The sequence below is a fragment of the Pipistrellus kuhlii genome, unplaced genomic scaffold (genome assembly GCF_014108245.1).
Source record: "Pipistrellus kuhlii isolate mPipKuh1 unplaced genomic scaffold, mPipKuh1.p scaffold_m20_p_2, whole genome shotgun sequence".
NCBI lineage: Eukaryota > Metazoa > Chordata > Mammalia > Chiroptera > Vespertilionidae > Pipistrellus > Pipistrellus kuhlii.
The window spans coordinates 91098817-91121643 of record NW_023425515.1 but is presented as its reverse complement, the minus strand read 5'-3'; the positions used below and the strand labels follow the sequence as shown (position 1 = coordinate 91121643).

Below are 22827 nucleotides of genomic sequence, written 5' to 3'. Positions count from 1 at the left end.
TTTCCTTTCTCTTGTGTTCACCTTTATTGGAGGTTATTAATACCGCAAACACATTTCTGTTCAGTGCCTTGTGTGTTGTAGCTGGTTGTGTTATATTTTGTGCCTTTAAACAACACAGGAGAGAGAACTATATAACCTGATATCCAGAAAAGAGAGACCATGGGGAGACAAAGAAACAGCCCACATATGAAAGAAGCAGGCATCACCAGAAAAGGAAGTAAACGAAATGGAGGCAAGCAACCTATCAGAGAAAGAATGGAGAGAAATGGTCAGAAGGTGGCTGAAAAGAATGGAAGACAAATTTGCCAATATGAGTAAGAACCAAGAGGAAATAAATAACCAAAATTGAATGAAAAATGACATCACTGCTCTAAAGAACTCAACAGAAAGCATCAAGAGTAGACTAGAAAAAGCAGAGGACCGCATCAGTGAGCTAGAAGACAAGGTAGGAAAAAATACACACGTAGAGCAGCATCTAGAAAAAAAAAAAAAAAAAATTAAAAACCAGGAGGAGAGCTTAAGAGAATTTTGGGACAACACCAAACAAAACAACTTCCGCATAATAGGAGTACCAGAGGGGGAAAAAAAAATGAGCAAGGAATAGAAAACTTGTTTGAAGAAATAATGACAGAAAACTTCCCTGATATAAGGAAGAAAAACGCACACAAATCAAGAAGCTCACAGAGTCCCAAGCAAAATGGACCCCAAACGACCAACATCAAGGCACATTATAATTAAATTGGCAAACACAAATGACAAAGAATTTTAAAAGCAGTCAGAGAGACAGAAAGTTATATACAAAGGAACCACCATCAGACTAGCAACTGATTTCTCAACAGAAACTCATCAGGCCAGAAGGGAATGGAATGAAATATACAAAGTCATTCAAGGAAGGGTCTGAATCCAAGAATACTGTACCCAGCAAGGCTATCAATCAAAATTGAAGGTGAAATCAGGAGCTTCACAGACAAAAAGAGACTAAGGGAATTTATCACCACCAAACCAGCAATGCAATAAATGCTAAAGGGTCTGCTGCAATCTATAGGTTCAATGCACTCCCGATTAAAATACCAATAGCATATTTCACAGACCTAGAAAGAACTCTCCAAAAATTCATCTGGAATAAAAAAAAGACCCTGAATAGCCACAGCAATCCTGAGAAAGAATAATACCAGATTTTAAGCTGTATTACAAAGCCACTGTTCTCCAAAAGGCCTGGTACTGGCATTAGAACAGATGTATAGATTAATGCATAGAATAGAGAATCCAGTTATCGACCCAAATCACTATGCTCAATTAGTATTTTCAAAGGAGGCATGAACATACAATGGAGTCAAGACAGTCTCCTCAATAAATGGTGTTGGGAAAATTGGACAAATACGTGTAAAAAAATGAAACTAGATCACCAACTTAAACCATACACAAAAATAAACTCAAAATGGATACAGGACTTAAACATAAAAATACTAGATCAATCCACAGGCAGCAAAATTTCAGACATATGCCAAAATAACTTCTTTACTGATACTGCTCCTACGGCAATGGAAGCTAAAGAGAAAATAAATAAATGGGACTACATCAAAATAAAAAGCTTTTTTTACAGCAAAAGAAACCATCAACAAAACAAGAAAGGCCACTGTATGGGAGAACATATTTGCAAATGTTATCATTGATAAAGGTTTAATCTCCAACATCTACAGGCAGCTTATACAACTTAATAAAAGACAAATCACTCAAAAAATGGGCACGGACCTAAATAGAATGTTTTCAAAAGAAGACAGTAGGAAGGCCAAGAGACATGAAGACATGCTCAAAGTCACTAATTATCCAAAAGATGTAAATCAAAATGACCATCTCACACTGTGAGAATAGCTATCATCAACAAATCAACAAACTGACAAGTGTTGGCAAGGATGTAGAGAAATATGAACCCTCGTGCACTGCTGGAGGGAATGCAGACTGGTGCAGCCACTGTGGAGAAAAGTATGGAATTTCCTCAAAACACTGAAAATGGGACTCCCATTTGACCCAGTAATCCCACTCCTAGGAATATATCTTAAGAAACTAGAAACACCAATCAGAAAGGAAATATACACCGCTATGTTTATAGCAACACAATTTACAATAGCTAAGATTTGGAAACAGCCTAGGTGCCCCTCAGCAGATGACTGGATCAGAAAACTATGGTACATCTACACAATGGAATATTATGCTGCCTTTAAAAAGAAGGAATTCTTACCATTTGCAGCAAACTAGATGGAATTGGAGAACATTATGCTAAGTGAAATAAGCCAGTCATGAAAGAAAAATACCACATGATCTCACTCATTTGTGTATAATAAAAAACATTATAATCTTATGAATAAAAAGATAGATACAGAGGCAGTAAAGCATCAAACAGACTGTCACATTACAGCAGGAAGGTTAAGGAGGGGGAAGGGGGGAGATGAGAGATCAACCAAAGATCTTGAATGCATGCATATAAGAATAGCCAACGGATGCAAAACATTGGGCATGTATGGGAGTGTGTGTGTGTGTGGGGGGGGGGGGGGGGCAGCCAATGGTAAGATATGAGCATATATAATACCTTAATAAAGAAAATAAATAAGAAAGTAATGAAGGAAGACTAGAGAATATCCCATAAATTAAGGTACAAATATATTTAAAGTTGATTCATTTGTAAATATGAATGCCTAGAAATAAAAAGAAAGAAAAGAAAAAGAAAGTTGAGAACACCACTCTTAAGACCAGGGCTATTAACTGAGCACTAGGGTCACAGATGTAATATATATGACAACAGCAATAAAATCTACTCCCAGAGTTTAATAACATATTACAAGAATATCTTGATACACATATATTAGTTACCCTGAAGTTACAAGTGCCAAGTTAGCTTCTATAAAACACAACCATTGTCAAGTTAAGTTAACCCTGTTACTATAAATTATACTAATTTTATAGCTTTTGTTATATCTAAATTATCAGTTGGTTTTTTGTTTTAGTGCATAAGAGCTACACAATAGAACGTAATAAATTTATGCTTAGTTTACATTCATATAAGTTTCAGTAAAACTATAATAAAACGTAATTTAATCAAAGGAAAGTCCCTCAGACCTATTTTCCTTTAAAAAGCTCCAATTCAGATAGTCATCAGGAGTATTAACAGGGAAGAGAAAGTTTTCAACAGAGTTGCTGGTTCTCCAGAGGGGAAACTGAATTTGACCACATACTCAATATACAAGACTCAAGTCCAAATAAAATGAGACTTAAATATTAAAGGTAAAACTAGAGAAATATTTAAGGGCAATAAAAGAATAAAAGGAATGTTTTATATATATATATAAGGAATGTTATATATATACACACACACACACACACACACACACACACACACACACACACCATATTTTTCGGACCATAAGACGCTCCGGACCATAAGGCGCACCAGTTTTTAGAGAAGGGAAATGAAGAAAAAAAGATTCTGAAACAAATAGTGTCCTAAAATATTTTATGTGCATTAAAACCCAACATCACAGTCATAAACACATGTAATCAACCCTGTAAAGTAAACAGCAGCATTTAGAACCATTTTAGAGCAGGGCAAGCACACAGAGACCACACAGAGCTGGGCAAGTAAAAAAACTTTTTTTTTAAAGTATATGTGTAGGCTATATTTGGACCATAAGATGCAGGGACTTTTTCCCCCCACTTCTGGGGGGGAAAAAGTGCGTCTTATGGTCCAAAAAATACGGTATATGACTAAACTGAAATGAAGTAAAGGACACAAGAAAGGCAGTATAAAAGAATAAAAGGAACGTTATATATGTGTGTGTGTGTATATATATAATATATGACTAAACTGAAATGAAGTACAGGACACAAGAAAGGCAGTAAAAGATATCCTGAAAATGGAAAAAGATATCTACAAAATATGTAAGTGGGGGGAAAAATGTTATAAGATTATAAAAAATTTGTTCAAATATAAAGAGAAAAATCAACTCCCACCCCCAAAAAACGAGAAATAAATACAAATGTCACAGGGAAAAAAAATGGGTCCATAAATATATTAAAATATAACTAGTTTGTCAACGGTTGATTAAGTTCTGCCATATATAGAAGTATAACTGAACTGCAACACAAGGTTCATTTATTTCACATAAACCTTGACTCTTACACCTTGGAGCACACAAAAATAAACTGCATGTAGATTATAGACCTAAATCTAAGTGTTGTTTGTTTTTTTTTAATTTTAGACAAAAATATAGGAAAAAATTCCTGTGGACAAGGTTCAAAAATATTAGGTTAAAGCATATTAAAAGGAAAAAATGGCATAATGAACTATACCAATGTTAAAATACTTTGACTTCATAGAAATTTACCAGAAAATGAAATGAAAGTAAGCTACATATTGAGAGAAAAAATCCAATATAATAAAAGCCTAATATGCTAAGTGTACAGTTTTCTAGTTGGCCATTTAGCCAAAGCGTAATATGCTAATGATATATTAAGTCTGCTCAACTGTTTGCTATGACGTGTACTGACCACCAGAGGCCAACCAGTCGACCAGTCACTATGACATGGACTGACCACCAGGGGGAAGATGCTCTGACTGATAGGTTAGCTTGCTGCTGGGGTCTGGCTAAGCAGGACTGAGCAAGATGGGCTGAACATGCCCTAGAGCCCGCCTGTGGTCCCGTCCCACCTGGCCAACTTCCCATGTCCCTCCCCAGCCCTGATGGTGCATCAGTGGGGTCCCTCAGCCTGGCCTGCGACCTCTCACAATCTAGGACCCCTCAGGGGATGTCAGAGAGATGGCTTCAGACTAATGGCAGAATGACCAGTCACTAAGATGCACATTGACCACCATGGGGCAGGCGCTCAACACGGCAGCTGCCCCTTGGTGGTCAGTGTTCTCCCAAAGGGAGAGTGCCACTCAGCCAGAAGCCAGGCTCACCGCAACTGTGGCAGTGATAAGGATGACCAACTGCCGACTTAGGTCCACTCCCCATGGCCTAAATTGGCGGTCAGACATCCCGAGGGCTCCTGGACTGTGAGAGGGCGCAGGCCAGGCTGATGAGACCCCCCCACCTCCCATGACTGCACAAATTTTATGCACCAGGCCTCTAGTATATAACAGAAGACATGCTCAGAATATATAAATTACAACTCAATAGCAAGATATAGACTCTAGGAATAAATAAATAAATAAATAAATAAATAAATAAATAAATAAATAAAGTCAGGAAGGAAAGATGGAGGCAGCAGGTTGCCAGTACTTCCCCACCATAACCCCTGCCTTCCAACCACCCCTCCCACAACCCTGCCCCCCTTCACTCCCATAGACAGCCCTTGAGACCCTAAAACAGAAGAGGAGAAACAGAAAACTGGCAATCAGCCCCTCCTTTTGCACATTAAACCAGACTCCACCTGCTCTCCAGGCAGTGCCAGGGTGTAATGGGTACCTGATACCACCACATAGCCAAGAATGCACAGAAGGGATCTGCTTCCATCTGAAAACTGCAGACCCCGAGGCTAGAGTTTGCCTGAGCCAACCTCAAGATGGCCAAGAATAAGCTAATGGCAACACCAAATAATACGAATATACATAGATTCTAAGATCATACCTGCTCATACAGAATTCTATGCACTGAGGTGGCGAATTTTATCCCAGTTTCCAGAGGCCTGGGTCTCCTACCCCGGGGAACACCACAGAAATCACAGAACTGACTCTAGCCATCTTATATGCTGCCTTCATCGATCCAGCCACAGCCACACATGCTCAGATGCACTGGTGCCCTCCAAGGTCACCAGCAAGGATGGAAATATTGTCAGTTCTATTAGTTTTATAGGGTTGTGTTGTTTTTATTTTAAATATATATTTCTATTGATTTCAGACAGAAGATAGAGGGTGAGAGAAAGAGAAATATCAATGATGAAAGAGAATCATTGATGGACTGCCTCCTGCGTACACACACACACACACACACACACACACACACACACACACACACTGGGAATCAAGCCCACAACCCAGGCATGTGCTCTTGACTGGAATCAAATCTGGGACCCTTCAGTATGCAGGCTGACGTCCTATCCAATGAGCCAAACCAGCTAGGGCAGTTCTACAGTTTTATCGCTGACTTGAAGCCCTGGCCCCACTGGGAAAGAAGCCTGGAAGTCAGTTCTGAGAATATGTATGGTGAAACCTAAAGAGGTACAAAAGAGTGTCCACTACCCCAGGAGGCCTATGCAAAGAGCTGCTTCTTCCCTCCCCAAACTGGGAATTTTAAACCTGAGGCATGGGACTGCTGCTTGCTTCTTTTGATCCTCTTCCTCAGCCTTGCCCTGCCCTAAAGTCCTCTGGGAAGACTCAAGATCTCACTCCTTCAGCTCTGCAGCTAACCAGACCTCACTCCACCCACTTCCAGGCTTAACAACACCAACAAAATGCCAGCAAATATTAAATATTTTCTGTTCCAATTTAAAACAGGCTGCACTTCTTTCTTGCTCTTACGTGGACTGAAAACTGTGAGGGAAAACAAGAAAAAATGTCTTTCTCTGCCCTACTGCTTGCCAACCATCCAACTCCACAGTTCATCCCACCTGCCATCAGTCCAGGAAGCCCTTTCAAAACCAACTACAGTGTTATTTTGTAACCTGTGAACAAAATACACATCATATAGATTTCTACTGTGCGTGCAACTGATTATCAAAGAAATTAAGTTAATGTTAGTTTGGGGCATGAATAAATAAAGGGCTTTTATTCTTCAGCAGTGACCCTTTTTATCAGATGTTAGTTTTTTAAATGACAGAAACATTATAGTTTATTTTGCTTTGTGAGGATATTAATATTTACTGCTGTAATGTTTTACCTCTAGCAATATCTTTAGCTATTTAGCCATTTTCAGACTTGAAAGAATAGTTATCGCTAATCCTGTGAGAATATAAATGGATAATATATGAGAAGCACCAATATTTTAAAATCATCCAAAAAATGGCTAATGAACACATAAAAATGTTCAAAACTGTGTCACCAGGAAAAAACAAATTAATCCAACAATGTAGTAACATAGTAACATATTCATTAAAATGGCTAAAACATAAAATGTGGCTATATAACTGTTGATGAAAATCTAGACCAACTAGAACTCTCATACATTGCTGATGGGAATGTACAATAGTACAACTACTTTGAATAACCATTTAGCAATATTTTATAACAAATACACCTAAGTATTTGCCCAAGAGAAATGCAAATACGGCTACTCAAAGACCTGCTTACAATGTACATTGTAGCAACATTATTCATAAGAGCCATAAATTGGGAACAAGTCAAAGTCTGCCAATAGGTACATGTTCACACATATTTTGAAATTTAATCTAAAATATTGCTCAGCAATAAAGAATAACAAACTACCAAAACATGCAACATAGCTGAGTATTTAAAACATTTTACTGAGCAAAACTATCAAATGCAACAAGCAACAAAAATTTTTGATTTCACCTATGTGAAGACCTAAAACAGCTACAATTGATCTATAGCAAGACAAACCAGATCAATGTTACCTGGAATAGGGACAGTGGGAACCCTATAGTATATCGGAAGGGTGACATGAGTGACAGAACTATCTAAATGCCAAATTCATCCAATTATTCACTTTTAAATGGGTGGTTTCATTTTACTTTTTGTAAATTATATCACAGGAATATTAACTTCAAAAGGTCAAGATAACAGCTCGTGGGATATCGAAGAGAGGGAATGTGTGGGTGAGGCACTAAGAAAATTTCGAGAATAGGCTGATACTTGATTTCATGTCCGGGTTGTACAAATGGCAATATCTTTATTATATTCCTTTAAAGTAGACATAAGGTTTCATATGCTATTTCACACATTTTAAAAAAATTTTCAGAGATGATTTGTATACATTTTTAAATCAACCAAAAAATGGTTAAAGACTTAGGATGACAGAGAAGTGGCTGACAAACAAGATATCTCCCCCCTAACCCCAGCATGCCTGGAGTGAAAACTTTCACAGAGTCCCTTGGACACTATATATATATATATATATATATATATATATATATATATATATATATATATATATATATGAAAATTTAACACAATAATCTTTAGTTCTTTAGAAACAGAACCCTCTTTATAACATACTAGAGGCTCAATGCACGAATTTCGTGCAAGAGTAGGCCTTTCTGCCCCTGGCTGCCGGCACCAGCTTCCCTCTGGCCCTAGGCAGGCACCCAGGACCCAGGCTTCCCTTGGGCCAAGGCTTTGTCTGGAAGGACGTCCAAAATGACATCTGATCTAATTGGCATATTACCCTTTTATTATTATAGATGTCTGTACAGCTAACACATGTAAATACTATAGAAGTACATTAGGTACCAAAGTAAGAATTGTCCTTTAAAATCAGCAATAAAACATTATCCACTGACATCACTTCTAATTAATCTTTATTAGTGGCCTTACCTAGTACAACAAGAAAAAATATAGTTACAGATATAAAAATTGGAAGTAAATTAATAAAACCATCATGACTTAGACATATATTTTACAGACAAAACTTTAAAATTATTGCTAAAAAAAAGTAATAAACTAGAAAAGCTTAGCAAGATGGCAGGATATAAGGTTAATGTACATGTCAGATGCATTTCTACACACCAAAAACAAACAAATATGTGTGTGTGTGTGTGTGTGTGTGTGTATAAATAAGTTTATTTAGATTTGGGACTATCAACAGTTCTGTCTCTACTACCTGACCCCCCTCCCACTTCAACTCCTAGAACTAGAAGGGTCTGGGCTCAGCTCTGGCTGCCACCCCCTCACACCTCCTGCAGCCTTTTTCTTTCTCTACTTCCTGAACTGTGTCTTTCACCACTTTGTGCGATGTGTCTGTGAGGTTTCTTACCCCTGTGACTACTTCTCCTTTCCATCTCAGCTTCTCCATTCCTTTTGCAGAAACAGGACAGACTGAGGCTTCCATTTCTGGGCTTGCCACAGTCCTTGCCTCTCTGAGTTATTTTTCTTTTTCTTTTTTTTTTAATTCTTTATTATTGAAAGTATTACATATGATTCTTTTTTCTCCCATTGATCTCTCCCGGGCCACTCCTACCCCCCAGTACATGCCCTCAACCCCCAAAAGCCATTGGTTATGCTTATATGCATGTATACAAATCCTTTGGTTGATCTCTTATCTCCCCTCCTCCCACCCTCCCCTGCCTTCCCTCTGAGGTTTGACAGTCTGTTTAATATTTCTGTCTCTAGTTTTTGTTTTTTTCCCATCAGTTGATGTTGTTCATTATATTCCATAAATGAGTGAGATCATGTCATACTTTTCCTCTGTGAGTTCTTATCAAAGATAGAACCAAACCCATTGAGAGAGACAAATCCCTATTAGCTTCCCAAAATTCATTGTTGCAGTGTTTCCCTCTTGGGCATTGTGTATTTCACATAAGCCACAAATTGCCCTTTTCCACTGGGTCACGGGGCAGAACTCGCACTAAAGCTACCGTCCTGCATACCAAGGTCCTTTAAACAGAGAAAGGGCCACTCTGCTTTCCTCTCCCCATCGGTTCTGCACACACACGTTGCCCCTCAGATGCAGTTCTACGCTGCAGTTGACCTGGAACTGGTTCACCTTCCCCACGTTCTGGAACTCGGGGGGAAAGGGGAGTCAATCCTTGAATTAGTCCAGGAACCATGTGCCCTCCTCCTGCAGTCCTGGCTGCACTGCTCCACACCAAACACTGTAAACAGGCTTCTGATAAGAGGGGTGGGGATCGATGTCACAAACTGTTTCAGTGAACATCTCTACCTCCAAAATGGCAAGCTCCTGTTTGTTTGTAGAATGACAGTTAGCTAGATCTTAATTCATTATTCATCAGCCCCTGCGTGGTTCTGAGTTTTGCCCCTTGATTTCCCAGCTCATTGTCAGCCACCCCAGCATCTTCTCACAACCTCCACTTTCTCCTCCTGCAGCTTCTGCTCATCCTCTTTCACTTTTCTCTGTGTTCTTCTCACTCTTCCTTTAACTTTCTCTCCTGTGTTTCCTGCTGTTTTTTAGGTGCCTCTTCCTCTTCCTCCTTTATTCTGAATTCTTCTTGGCCTTCTGCTCCCACAGCAACCACTCATGTTTTTTTGTTTTGTTTTTGCCTCTCTTCACCACCTTCTCTTCTTGTTCAATAGAAGATTTCTCCTTTTCCTCCCCCTTCTTCTGTCAGAGTCCAGAGTCTCTCAATCAAGCAAATTCTATCCATATTCTTTCAGCTCTCCTTCCTCAGGGCCGCCCTGCATTTTTTGCAGCTCAAGTGCAAAAGCATCCCCACCAAGATGCTAGCACCAGCGCCAATAACAAATGTTTTAAAGCACCACATATAATTGTCATCAGAAATTATCAGCTGCCTAGAACAAATAATGTGTAAGAATTCTACAATTAAAATTATAAACGGAATAAGAGATACTGAAGACCCAAATAAAAAGGTATATCCTGTTCATGGAGAGACTCAATGTCATAAAGATGTCACTGAAGCCAAATTGATCTATGGATTCAAGGAAATTAATAAAATAAAATAAAAAAGAAAACCTCAAACAAGGGTTTCTCACAGAACTTTGTATGATTATTCTAAAATTTCTAAGGAAAAATAAAGAACCATGACCCCTTGGAAGAAGAAAAGCAAGCTAACTTTACTAGTACAGAGACTATAATGACACTACAGCAATGAAGACAGGACAGTATTCACAAAATGAATGATGGAACAAAATAACACAGGGGAAAAAGAGCATTTCACATAGAGTCTTGTATATGACAGAGATGGCATGCCAGTTCAATGGAAGAGAGCATTTAACTTTTCAATAAGGTAAGATAGACAACAAAAACATCATACATACTAAACATTAAATTGGATCCTTACCTCACTCCAGATATGAAAATTAAGTGCAAATGAAATAAGGTTGAAATGTTACAAACATAACTTTAAAAACACTTAATAGAAAATATGTGTTAAGGCCGTTAGACAGACATGAGCGTAGCAAGGACAATGGGCCAGTGTACAGAAAATCACCAGAACAGAAGCCCTGGATGCCTAACAAGGGGCAAAACTGGAAAACAAGAACCTCACCCCTAAGGTAACCTATCCTCCCCTAGCATATCATTGCTTATCATCTGGGTCTTTCATATCGCTGGTCATGAGGTTTAGACCCCCCTGACCTTTTCCTCCCTAAAGATAACATCTAGGCGTCAGTTGTATTTCAGCTCCAGGCCCACAAAAGCAGCAAAACCAGACAAGTGATTCCATGGCTACCTCCGGACCAGCTGCATCAAATAATCACCCTTTGAAAGAACATGCCTAGAGAGCTATAAGACCCTCCCCCGAGAGCTCCCCTAAGATTTCTACCTGCAAAAGAGAGATAAATACACTCGGGCTGAAATACCCAATGTGCGTGCTACCAGCACCATTTCCTTTCCCCATCTCCTCTCTAAGGAACCCCATGAGACTTGCCACCAGTGGAGCAGTGGGCAGGAACGCTAGTCCCAGATTAACCCCCTGAACCTGTCTCCAAAGTCCCCTTTTCTCTGACTTCTCAGTGAGCTAATTCAGCCCAGCCTAGGCTCTCCTGTTACTTCTCTTACGTACCTTCCTAGTTTTGCTATGCTAAGTGTGTTTTTGCTGCCATAATCAACCTAATACCCCTGTTTAAAGGCTGTGTAGCCTTTCCCTTTGGATATCCCCATCTCCTTTTCTTTAAATAAATTCAGTTTTTCTTATTCACCATCTGCGATTGCTATTTAGCCTGCCCATGCACCACCGACTTTAACCTTTCAAGATGGACGGATATTTTTTAGATATCGAGGTGAGAAAAAGTTCCTAAATTTAAAACAACTAAAACAAAAAACATACCTTCAAGAATTCAGAGATGGAATAAAAAAGAAATTAAAGGGAGAATGAAAACAGGACTTAAGACGATTACAATCTTTTATGAAAACAAGAGGGGTGGGATAAAGGGGCTTACATATAGGCTACTTTCAAAGTGCTAGCTTTTGTTGTAAGTATGGGTTTATATGGACTTATTATTGACAATAAGTACTTTTGTAAATAAATGAACAGCTGATCATGAACCAATGTTTGTGATTAATTCAATTCTGTGCACTTCAGAACAAACTTAAATGCACATTATTTACATAAACCCTCCAAAAAATATCTGACAACATAAGGAGATAGTAAATAGAAAATTGGCATTATAAAAATAATCTGGTTGACCAAGCTAAAAAAGTTATCTCTGCATACAGTACAAAAAGAGAGAAAGAAATTATAAAATAAAATTTGAAAAAAGAGAGATAAATGATATCTAACATGCAAATAATGTAGTTACAGATGGAGAAAACAAGAAACAGAATAGGAGCAATAATTTTAAAATACATTTTTCCTGAGAAGAACATTATAATTTTCAGATCAAAAATCCTAGGCAGGACTGTTAAAAAAGACACACACACACACACACACACACACACACACACGAAACTTAAAAGGTAACATCAAATAGTATTATAGTATACAGAAAAGAAAGTTAAAAGTAAATACTTAATCTTAAAAAAAAACAACTAACTACTAAATACTAACGTGTCTGTAATACAAGTATTATTTTTCACTTAAGGTATATCTTAAGAAATGTAAAAAGGTATCACTTAGAATTATAATTCTACATTATCCCAATAAAATCAGGAATGTTGTAAATAAAAAAAAAACATGCTAATAAGTCTTATCTTATTGATGGTAGAGGAAAGGAAGGAAAACCAATTATTAATTTTTGACACTCAGAAAAATATGTGCTTAATTGGTTTAAAATTAAAGAGAAAAAGTTAGAAAGATTTTCACATCATTTACACTAATAAAAGAGAAAGATGCAAATTGACCATACATTTGTGATGCACACCAGCCAATCAGGAGTATGCAAATTAAGCCAATAAAAATGACAGGTTAATTTGCATGTGCAGGTGCGGAGTGGCCAGGGGCAGGGAGGGATGCCTGCATTGTTGCCATGACGACGCAGGCGTTCTGCCCCACCCCAGCAGCTCCAGACCTCTGGGTAATGTGGGAAGGCGCAAAGGTGGCTCGGCTCCGAGCCTGAACAAAGGCAGAAAGGTGGCTCCGGCTGGAGCAAAAGCAGTGCCGGCTGCCAGGGGAAGAAAGGCCCATTCTTGCATGAATCTTTGTGCACCGGGCCTCTAGTTATAGAATAAAGAGGCAAGAGTAGGAAAGGTGATACAATGAAGCTTGATCAATACACCAAAACTGAATGGGAAAATATGGCTAATATATGGAAACTCAAACGACAACAAAATATTAAATTTATTAATTATCACCATATATGTAAATCATAAACTTTTACTAATGACCAGCAAATACAAACAAATTTGGATTAGGTCCATTAAAAATACATAGAGAATTTGATGAAATTATATTAAAAGACATCAACATCTCCCAGAATTTAAGACAAAGTAGATATTCAAATCATACTATAAGTTCTCTCTCTCTCTCTCTCTCTCTCTCTCTCTCTCTCTCTCTCTCTCTCTCTCTATATATATATATATATATATATATATATTTAAAACTCTATAACTTTCAAAGAATACACATCCTTTTCATATGCTCATTAAAACCTCACATACGCATAGTCATAAGAACATCTTAATAAATTTCTAAAACCATCACTAATCATATTTTTTAAATAATGCATCAAAATCAAAAATCAATAATTTTTAATATGCAACATCTTGGAAAGTAAACAAAAAGCAATCTCTAAGTAATGAAAAAATAAATAAGGTAAAAACCAAAACTAAACCAGATGAAAATCCACAGTTCAAAATGCTTTTTGTTATTAAACATGATTACAAATTCACTAAATGTGAATTCAAGTATAAAAACAACAATAACCACATGAATGAGTAGAAAGGTGGAATTATTAAAGACAAAAGAAAGGGACCCATCAAGATATACATAGATTTAAGAGAAAAGATCAGACTAATATATATGGAAACCTAAATGAAATATAATCTGAATCTATAAACAGTCTTGAACTTGAACTGAAAGAAGTAAAAAATCTAAAAGATAATAAAATTTTGGAAAGCTTATCTAAAACTTGCTGTAACAAATGGTCATTGTGATATTGTTATACTCATCAAAACTTCAAAGTAACAAGTATTAGGGTGAATGATAAGTAATCATTTAATACCACTAATTTTGAAGGATTTAACCTAATCCTAAAGTAAACAATTCCCAAAGCATGGAACAACACAGAAAGCTTTCTAATAATTTTATGATCTAACCTTCCATTAGGAGCCCATATGTACAAAAGCAAACTGTGTAATCAAGCTCATGTAAGAATACAAATACCAAATTCTAGATTAAAATTTAGTACAATGAATTTGGAGGTATCACGGCTAAAGGAGATTTTATCAGAAAGCATAGTGGTTAAGAGCAGGAGCTATTGAACCTGCTGACCCTGAGTTTAAACACACAATCACAATGAAATGTTGCTCTAGTTCTTAACTTCTCTAATACTGTTGCCTCAATCACAATAAGAAGGGGGGAAAATAGTGCTCATCTAATAAGGTGGTTAATGTTACAAAACAAAGTTTAAAAAACTCTTAGCATAATTCCTTAGGTACATAATAAATATTCCATATATGTTATTTATTCCAACATTCTTGACACATAAAATCAGTTGTTAAAGAAGAAAAAAATAAACTTGATAGAATCAACATCCTAAACCTGATTGCAAAACATTTTAAAAACTTCAACTATAAGGAAATTTCCATATCGTCATAAAATACATAATAGAAACTAACATTAATCCTAGTAGCATTCTATAATCTTAGATAAAGCAATAAAGCAGTAACTGTCAACATACAATACTGAAGAAAATCAATCAAATGTTTATTAGAACTGATGAGAATTCATAAAGGAAGCTGGATACAATGTTAGTATACAAATCTAAATTAGATGAGAAAGAAAAGAGTAAGAAGAGAATAAGCAGCTGGATCCTCACCTCTCTACCCAAACCAAGTCTTACCTAATAGCAAGATAAGCAACTATTTAGTACTAAAGAATATTCATTTTACGTAATGTTTACAGTGATTTATATAATGTTAACTGTACTTTAACATGCTGTTTGCATTTTTATAACTTTAGATTATACCTAAATGAGAAAACACTACATCACTTCATCTAAGAAATTTACCCCGAATCCAGTTTGTATTCTTAAATTTTGTTTTAACTCTTAATTTGGTTAATCTGTGTCATCTTTCCCACCTAACCCCCATGTAATTAATTGAAAATTGATTGTTGAGCCATAAGATTCCTTCTTCCTCATCCTCTACTATTTCTCCTTTAATCCTCCCTCTATCTGGAATAAATGCATACTTATATCCACTAAACACTCAGATATAAAGAAGTTGTCTAATCATACTAACTTTGAGGCTTTAAAAGATGATTCAGAGGCATTTAATGATTTGCCCAAGGTATTAGAAAGGTGATTTAGTTCCTACCCACATCATACTGTCTTATCACTACACTGCTTATATTACAACAATTGTCTGGTTCGAACTTTCATTGTTTCTCAATGTTAAATCGTGAGATTCAGTTAGGAAATTAAAATAACTACTGCACTTGCATCCCATTCAGAAAACACTCTTATTTCACCATCAAATATTTACTCAAACCTACTACATGCAAGGAACTCTACAGTGAAACCAACAGCCAATATACCTGCACTTATGAACCTTACATTTTATTCAACTCAAACGGATACATATAACGTAAATAATATTCAGCTCGCTTCACAACTTAATGTGGTTTCTGGGAAGAAGCCTTCTATTGCTGCCCTAAAGAATTCTCACTTAGATCTGAATCTATGTATCAAATTTCTGAGATATAAGGATCCTACACTTAGGAAAAATATCAAGTACGGTATAAAGGCTTAGGATACATCTTCAAGACCAAATGACAGGATTTAATTGTATCTAATCTGCCTCCAACTCCACCTCACCTGTATCACCTACACCTCAGAAAAGTAGCTCTCTGCAGTTGTATCCCATTTCCACAATATCTGCCATGGACAAACCACAGCATCAAGCAAACACCACATCAGAGGAAAAGACAGCCCTTGAGGTACATTAAACGGCGATAAGCCTCTCTGTAGGCAAAGAGCTGCCAATGTTTTCTGTTGTGCTGCTTCAAAAAAAAATTTTTTCCAAGATTATCACTGATTATCCTCTGGGTGAAAAAAAATACTGGAAATATTAAGAACTGTTCTAATCACCAGAATATAGCTATTTTACATAAAACTAATGTTATACAAGTGCATACACACACAGTTTTTTTGAGAGTAGAAAATAGACTAAAATTTTGGTTGTGCAATGTGCATTACACCACTCTCCTTTTACTGATCATTCATAAAGTTTCAAAGAGAAAACAAAAGTTTCACTTTTGTTTCTTCTAAAGTATGAGGTTCACTTCCTAGTTGCTAGCTTGAAGTCCATTTCCTAGTTACTAGTTTGGTGGGTTTATTTATTTATTTATTTATTCATTCATCAATCATTCATTTATAAATGAAGAAGTGAAGTCTTGGGTGTGAATCTTTTTCTTTTCTTTTTTTAAATATATTTTTATTTATTTCACAGAGGAAGGGAGAGAGAGATAGAAACATCAATGATGAGAGAGAACCAATGACTCTGTCTCCTGCATGCCACTCACTGGGGATCAAGCCCTCAACCAGGACATGTGCCCTTGACCGGAATAGAACCCAGGACTCCTCAGTCCATATGTTGATGCTCTATCCACTAAGCCAAACCAGCTAAGGCTAGTTTGGTGGATTTAAATCTATCAATTTATTTGAAGTAGGTGATGTAAAATATTCATACCCATATAAATATTTTTAAATAGCTCTAATATGTAATAGTATAGTAATAAAGAAATTAAACATTGTTTTTTAAACAATACAAATACTATGATGAAAGTATAAAAATTATAGCGCTCTAAAAAAATTCCCCAAAATCAATGAAATAATCTGACATACACTAAAAATAGCATCGTAATTGTAATACTTTAAATTAACTACTACTTTCTTTATGTAAGAGAGGGTTCATTAACTAGGAAATTGGACTTGATGACCAAGATCACTTTCAGTATTTTGATTCTGAATCCCACAACTTTATGTGTAAACCGCTGATCCAGACAAACCTGTATTTTCTGATTCTATATTAAAGAAGTACTCAGGCAAAATCAATTTAACAAACTTTTTGCCATTATTCAAATTTAAGAGATGTAAAAAATATTATCTACATTTCCCACTTTGAAATAGGCTTTAATATTCAACACTGAAAAGAATTAACAAAAATGATACCAAACTTATTATATGTTACTTAGTACACATGACCTCGAAATCCTGTTGAAAGAATTAGCACTTTATCACATAAATATCAAAAACTAAAGTTTAAGATATTCAAAATACAATAGAGAGGGGATTAGAAGATAAACTGTTCTAAACTCGTATTATTAAATCTAGAATTGTTTCACTGTAAATAAACAGCAGTGTGCAAACCCTTCTAAATTTACCAGGAACAGTCAACTATAACACACCCGAGTTACAAAAGAACTTTCCCAAAGAGCCTAAAATAACAATGCACTATCCTTGCTTTCCAAAATTCTTGAGCATCTTCAAGTACTACCATAAAATTCTAAAAACAATCTCAAAGCAAAAACTTAGCATACTGTGAATATATAAATAGAGCCTTGTAGGGCAGCAGGCCTCATTCTGTAACCAAGCACAGGTAGGATAACTATGCCAAACTACCACAGGGTGGGGCACTCATTACTCCCCCAGATGAACCACTCACATCTTTGGCAGCTGCTCACAGGAAAGCCAAGTTATCCTTATAATCCCAACAGGACTAAAGCAATGCTTTCCTTTTACCCAAACGCTTCTCACACAAATGACCCCTCTTGAAAAAAAACCTAAGGCATAGCCAACTACTCTTCAGGATGTAGTTCGAGCCATGATAGTGCACTTGAGACTCTGAAAGCAAAATCTAGAAGAAAAGGGCATCTCTCACTACCGACTATAAAAGAGCCGGAGCTTCACAAACATAGACTTACTTATTTTTACTTTACTTAGGTGACCATTTGAATGTGTGAGTGAGGCCAGGGTAAAGGGTGAACCATGAACAAGGTCAAACTTAGGGGACAAAAGATTCCTGAAATAAACATGGCCAGAAAGGTTTCCTTTCTTAGGGGACACTTCCTATACTCAGATAAGGGGACAGAAGAAAGAAAGAAACTGGAGAGGGAAGGAAACCATCAAATCCTCTACTTGTATACAGAGTCCACCTGGTAAACGTAACTGCCCCCAAGGCAGACGCCTCAACTCTGAAGGAGACCCTTTGGCAGAGCAGCAGGCCTGGAATGTGCCTGCCTGCGAAACGCAAACTGAGCTCAGCAGGAGTGACAACTGATTTTTTAAGGAGGATAAGCTTAGTTAAGAAGCACGGAGAGGACTGCAGGAATGTGCGGGTCGCTCTCAGTCAGCACCCCGCACCGTTGGTTACAGGACAACAATCCGCCAGAAGGAAGCGGACTGGGACCCCCTGACTACACCCGCTCCCTCCAGCAGCGCCCCGGGCGCGACGCCCCGCAGGCAGCGGGCAGGGCAGGGGGTGGCGGGGGAGCCCGGATCGCGGGCAGGGGGGCCGGGAGGAAGGGGTCGGGGACCGGGAGGGAGGGAAGGAGGGAGGGAGGGAGAAAAGGAGGGGGCCGCGGCGGGCGCGCCGGCGGGGCTCCTCACCTTGGGCGCCGCGCTCTGCTGCAGCACATTCTGCTCCACGGTCATGGCCCTCGCGGCGCCGGCGGCGACCCAGGCGGCGGCGGCCGGCCCCTCGCTCCTCCGCCGGCCCGGGCTGCCGCGCTCCGCCGCGCTCCGGGGGTCCGCGCGGACGGCCGGGGACTGCGCCCCCGCCAGCCAGGCGCGGAGGTGACGGCGGCCGGGGTGCGCGGGCACCGCGGGCAGGCGGCGAGGCGCGGGCTGCGAGGGCCCCGGAGGCGGCTTCACGGCTCCGTGCGGGCCGGCGCGGCGCGGGCCATGGGCGGCGGGCGCGGGCGGGAGGGCGCGGCTGCCGGGCCGCGGCGCGCTCGCTCCGGGGCCGGCACTCGGGGCCCCTGCGGGGAAGGAAGGGGGACGGAGGGAGCGGCCGGCGGAATGGCGCTGTCCTCCTCCCGCTCGCGTCCTCCTCCCTCCCCTCCCCCTCCGCCGTCACCGCCCTGCCCGCGGCTCCGCCCCGCCGCGCCCCGCCCGCCGCCGCCTAACCCCACATTGTGACCCGCGGGCCGCGGGGCGAGGCGGGGCGCCCCGAGTCCCGCCCCCGGCCCCGCTCCGCCCGCCCGCGCTGCCCGCGCTCCGGACGGGGCGGGAGGAGCGCGCCCTGGGCCGGGCCTGGAGCCGCCGCCGCCGCCTCCGCCGCCGAAGGGTCCGCGACCACAGCCTGAGCAGCGCGGAGTTCCACGCCGAGGCCGGAGGGCCGCTTTCCTGGGGCCCAAGGCTGTGGGATCGCCGGCTCTCCGAGCTCCTACCAGACCAAACAGTTTCCTCTAGGCCCCTAATACTGTCCCAAAACCATTTTGAGTCCCGAACCCCTTCTCTTTTCTAAGCCTCTGTCTTTGCCTTCTAGGAATGTCCCAAGCAAAAAACTTTCCCGAAGGGAAAAGACAAGAATGAGTTAAGCAAACAGTGGACAGAAGACCTTCTGCTAGAATGTCCTTTTTTTCTTTACTAACCATTACATAAATTAATATTGACATTCTCCGTCTACTTCATTCATTCAAACATGTGTCGATCACCTCTAGGCTCTGGAGAAGTAGTTTTTTTCCCCCCAAAGATTTTATATAAATGAATTATCGCCTATACAACAGACAACATTACAAAAGCATCATTGTCTAAACGCTACATTGTTCTAATATCCCAATTGCCAAACTATCAATTAACCACTCTGCATGGAGGGTGTCCAAAAAAAATGTACACACTTTTTTTCTGATAGCACAACTGATATTTCTTTCTTTTCAGTTTTAACCTTTTGGAAATAATAATTATTCAAAGTGTATATGCATTTTGGGAAGATACCCTATATATAATTTTAAAGAAAACTTAACATGGGAAAAGCAATCTCTATCCTTAAATATATCTTGTGTTTTAGGAGCTAACCTGTGAGGGGTGGGATAATTAGCGCATATTATCACAAATTCAATATACAAGTTCAAGTATAATTTTTAATCTGTTGAAAAGAAAAGCAAACTTGGTAAATGATCATTGAAATATTATTATTTTTCTTTTTTTATATTTTATATTTTATATTTTTTTTACAGAGAGAAAGAGAGATGTATAGAGTTAGAATCATTGATGAGAATCATCTATCAGCTGCCTCTTGCACACCCCATACTGGGGATGTGCCTGCAATCAAGGTACATGCCTTTGACTGGAATTGAACCTGGGACCTTTCAGTTTTCAAGCTGACACTCTATCTACTGAGCCAAACCAGTTTAGGCTGAAATATTATTTGGAGTTATTTAATTACTAGAGGCCTCGTGCACTGGTGGGGGTCCCTCAGCCTGGTGATTGGGACCAATAGGGGCCGTCTCACCCAGTACCAATCAGGGCAAACAGGGCTGGTCAGCTGAAGGAAGGGACCACAGATTGTCCATCCACCATAGGTTGGCTGTGGGAGCACACTGACCACCAAAGGTCAGCTCCTGCATTGAGCATCTGCCCCCTGGTGGCTAGTGCACATCATAGGTACCAGCCAGTTGTCTTGTCTTAAAGGTTGCGTAGGCTTTTATAAGTATAGATTATAGGCCAAGTAATACTTAGGGCTTTGTAATGAATCTGTGTATGTTACAACCATTTCTGCACCTTAGATTATTTTCAACCACCTTTTGAGATCTTTTCCTCGTTTCTTTATATTTTTTATTTGATTTTGACAAATTACAAATTTTATTTTGTTTTATTGATATCTTACGTCCTTACCAGAAGAATTTCAAAATATGTGAGATGGTTGAAAACCCAGGATTTTAGGATTTGATAGAATGCACAGAGAGTGACTGGTCCAGGAAGGCATACTAGAATCGATTTTCTTCATTTAAAGAGCAAAGTTCTTTTCAACATATCAACTTCTTGTTTCTCTCCATTCTAGATTTAAAATGAAAATCTATCAGGTTCATGAAATTTGAGTTTAAGAAAGTTAAATCTAGCACTGGCTGATTATGCTCGTGGTTAGAGCGTCAGCTCCATCCCGGCACAAGTGGGAGGCAACCTATCCATCTCTCTCTTTTTTTCTTTCTTTCCTCCTTCCCCACTTTCATTCTCTCTAAAAATCAATGGGAAAAAATAACCTTTGGTGAGGATTACCCCTCCCCCATAGAGGAAGAATAAAGTTAAATCAAACATAAAAATCTACTACTGGGGTTTAAAAAAGACATTGCCAGATCCTAAAGATTAGTTTCAAGAATTTTCCAATGTGTTTCTCTGGGTAAATTATTTTTAGTTCCACCAAAAAATTATCTTCTGGTGCTTATTAAATAATTATCAAACAAAGCTCTTTATACTTGCCCACTTTGGTCATTCATTTTCAACTTATATCTGATGGTTACTTACTTAATTTTTTAACCATAATTGTTATTTTGGAGAACTTTGAGAATGCAATTTCAAGTTTCTTTATAGGTATTCTTTTTTAGAAATAGTACAATTAAAATTAATAGAAAATGGAAATTTGAGAATTTAAAATAAATTTATACATAAAACCCATTGACAGGTATTCTAATGCATTTAAAACATTTGTCACAATGTCAGTTTTGCTATTCATGAATCAGGCTTTATATGTATAGTTGTTGGGATAATAGCCTAGGGATACTATTTAATAATCCCTAAACTACTGCTTTCTTCTGGATTATTGACATCTGGGGAACACATTAAGTGATAGATTACATATAAAATTTTAAGTTTAGTTTTTAATACTAAGACTATTTTTCTATTTTGGGTCAAAATTATGTTTCTTATAATATTCAGTATAATGTCTTGTATATGAAAGTAGTCCAATGTGGACTAATTTTTACAAGGTCTATTTAAAACTATTCATTTTCCTTTGTTTAGAAAAGGTTTGATAATCCATCTCTGGACCAAGAATCTAATACATTGCTAAAGCACATTTGTAAGACACTAATAAGAAGCATTCAATTCATAGGGTAGATTTAAACAATTTCCACAGCAAAAGAGTGGTTCTTACTTCTACTTTAAGGAGAATAAGAATTATTTTCCTTCCTTAGATATACTGACATTCTGGAATAATTTTTTCCCACCAATAAAGAAAGCATAAGCAATTACTCAAAGAGGAGCTCTCTATGATATCACAATTTAGTGATAGGTGTTCATAGATTAGCACTTGTAAGAATACTATTTGCCTGATGCATGCAAAATAAATGCGTATTAAATTCAATGGGAAGCCATGAAGAAGAGGAAACAAGTTTATTTATGCTTCTACAGTGCATAAATAATGGACAGCTTTGATGTTCTGGCAGCTATCTTGTCTAATAAAGAGGGAATATGCTAATTGACCATCACACACTCACAAATATGGTGGCACCCACAGCCAATAAGGAGGGAATAGACTAATTGACTGCCATGCCCTCAACGATGGCGGCGCCCACAGCCAAAAGATTGCAGCGCCCAATTCCCTTAGCTCCGTGCGCCTGCCTCCAGAGTCACCCAGTCTTCTC

General features: G+C 38.7%; 1 protein-coding gene across 4 annotated transcripts in view; it reads right to left on the bottom strand.

Moving 5' to 3' along the window:
• Nucleotides 1-19305, bottom strand: part of USP25 (ubiquitin specific peptidase 25) — a 181817-nt gene extending 162512 nt beyond the window's left edge. For 2 of the 4 annotated variants that reach the window (XM_036448664.2, XM_036448666.2), the window contains exon 1: nucleotides 18854-19305. In XM_036448664.2, coding sequence (XP_036304557.1) covers nucleotides 18854-18898 — 45 coding nt within the window. In that variant the 5' untranslated portion in view covers nucleotides 18899-19305. The remainder of the gene's footprint in view (nucleotides 1-18853) is intronic. The other 2 variants (XM_036448668.2, XM_036448670.2) reach the window with 2 other exon arrangements.
• Nucleotides 19306-22827: the final 3522 nt, after the last annotated feature.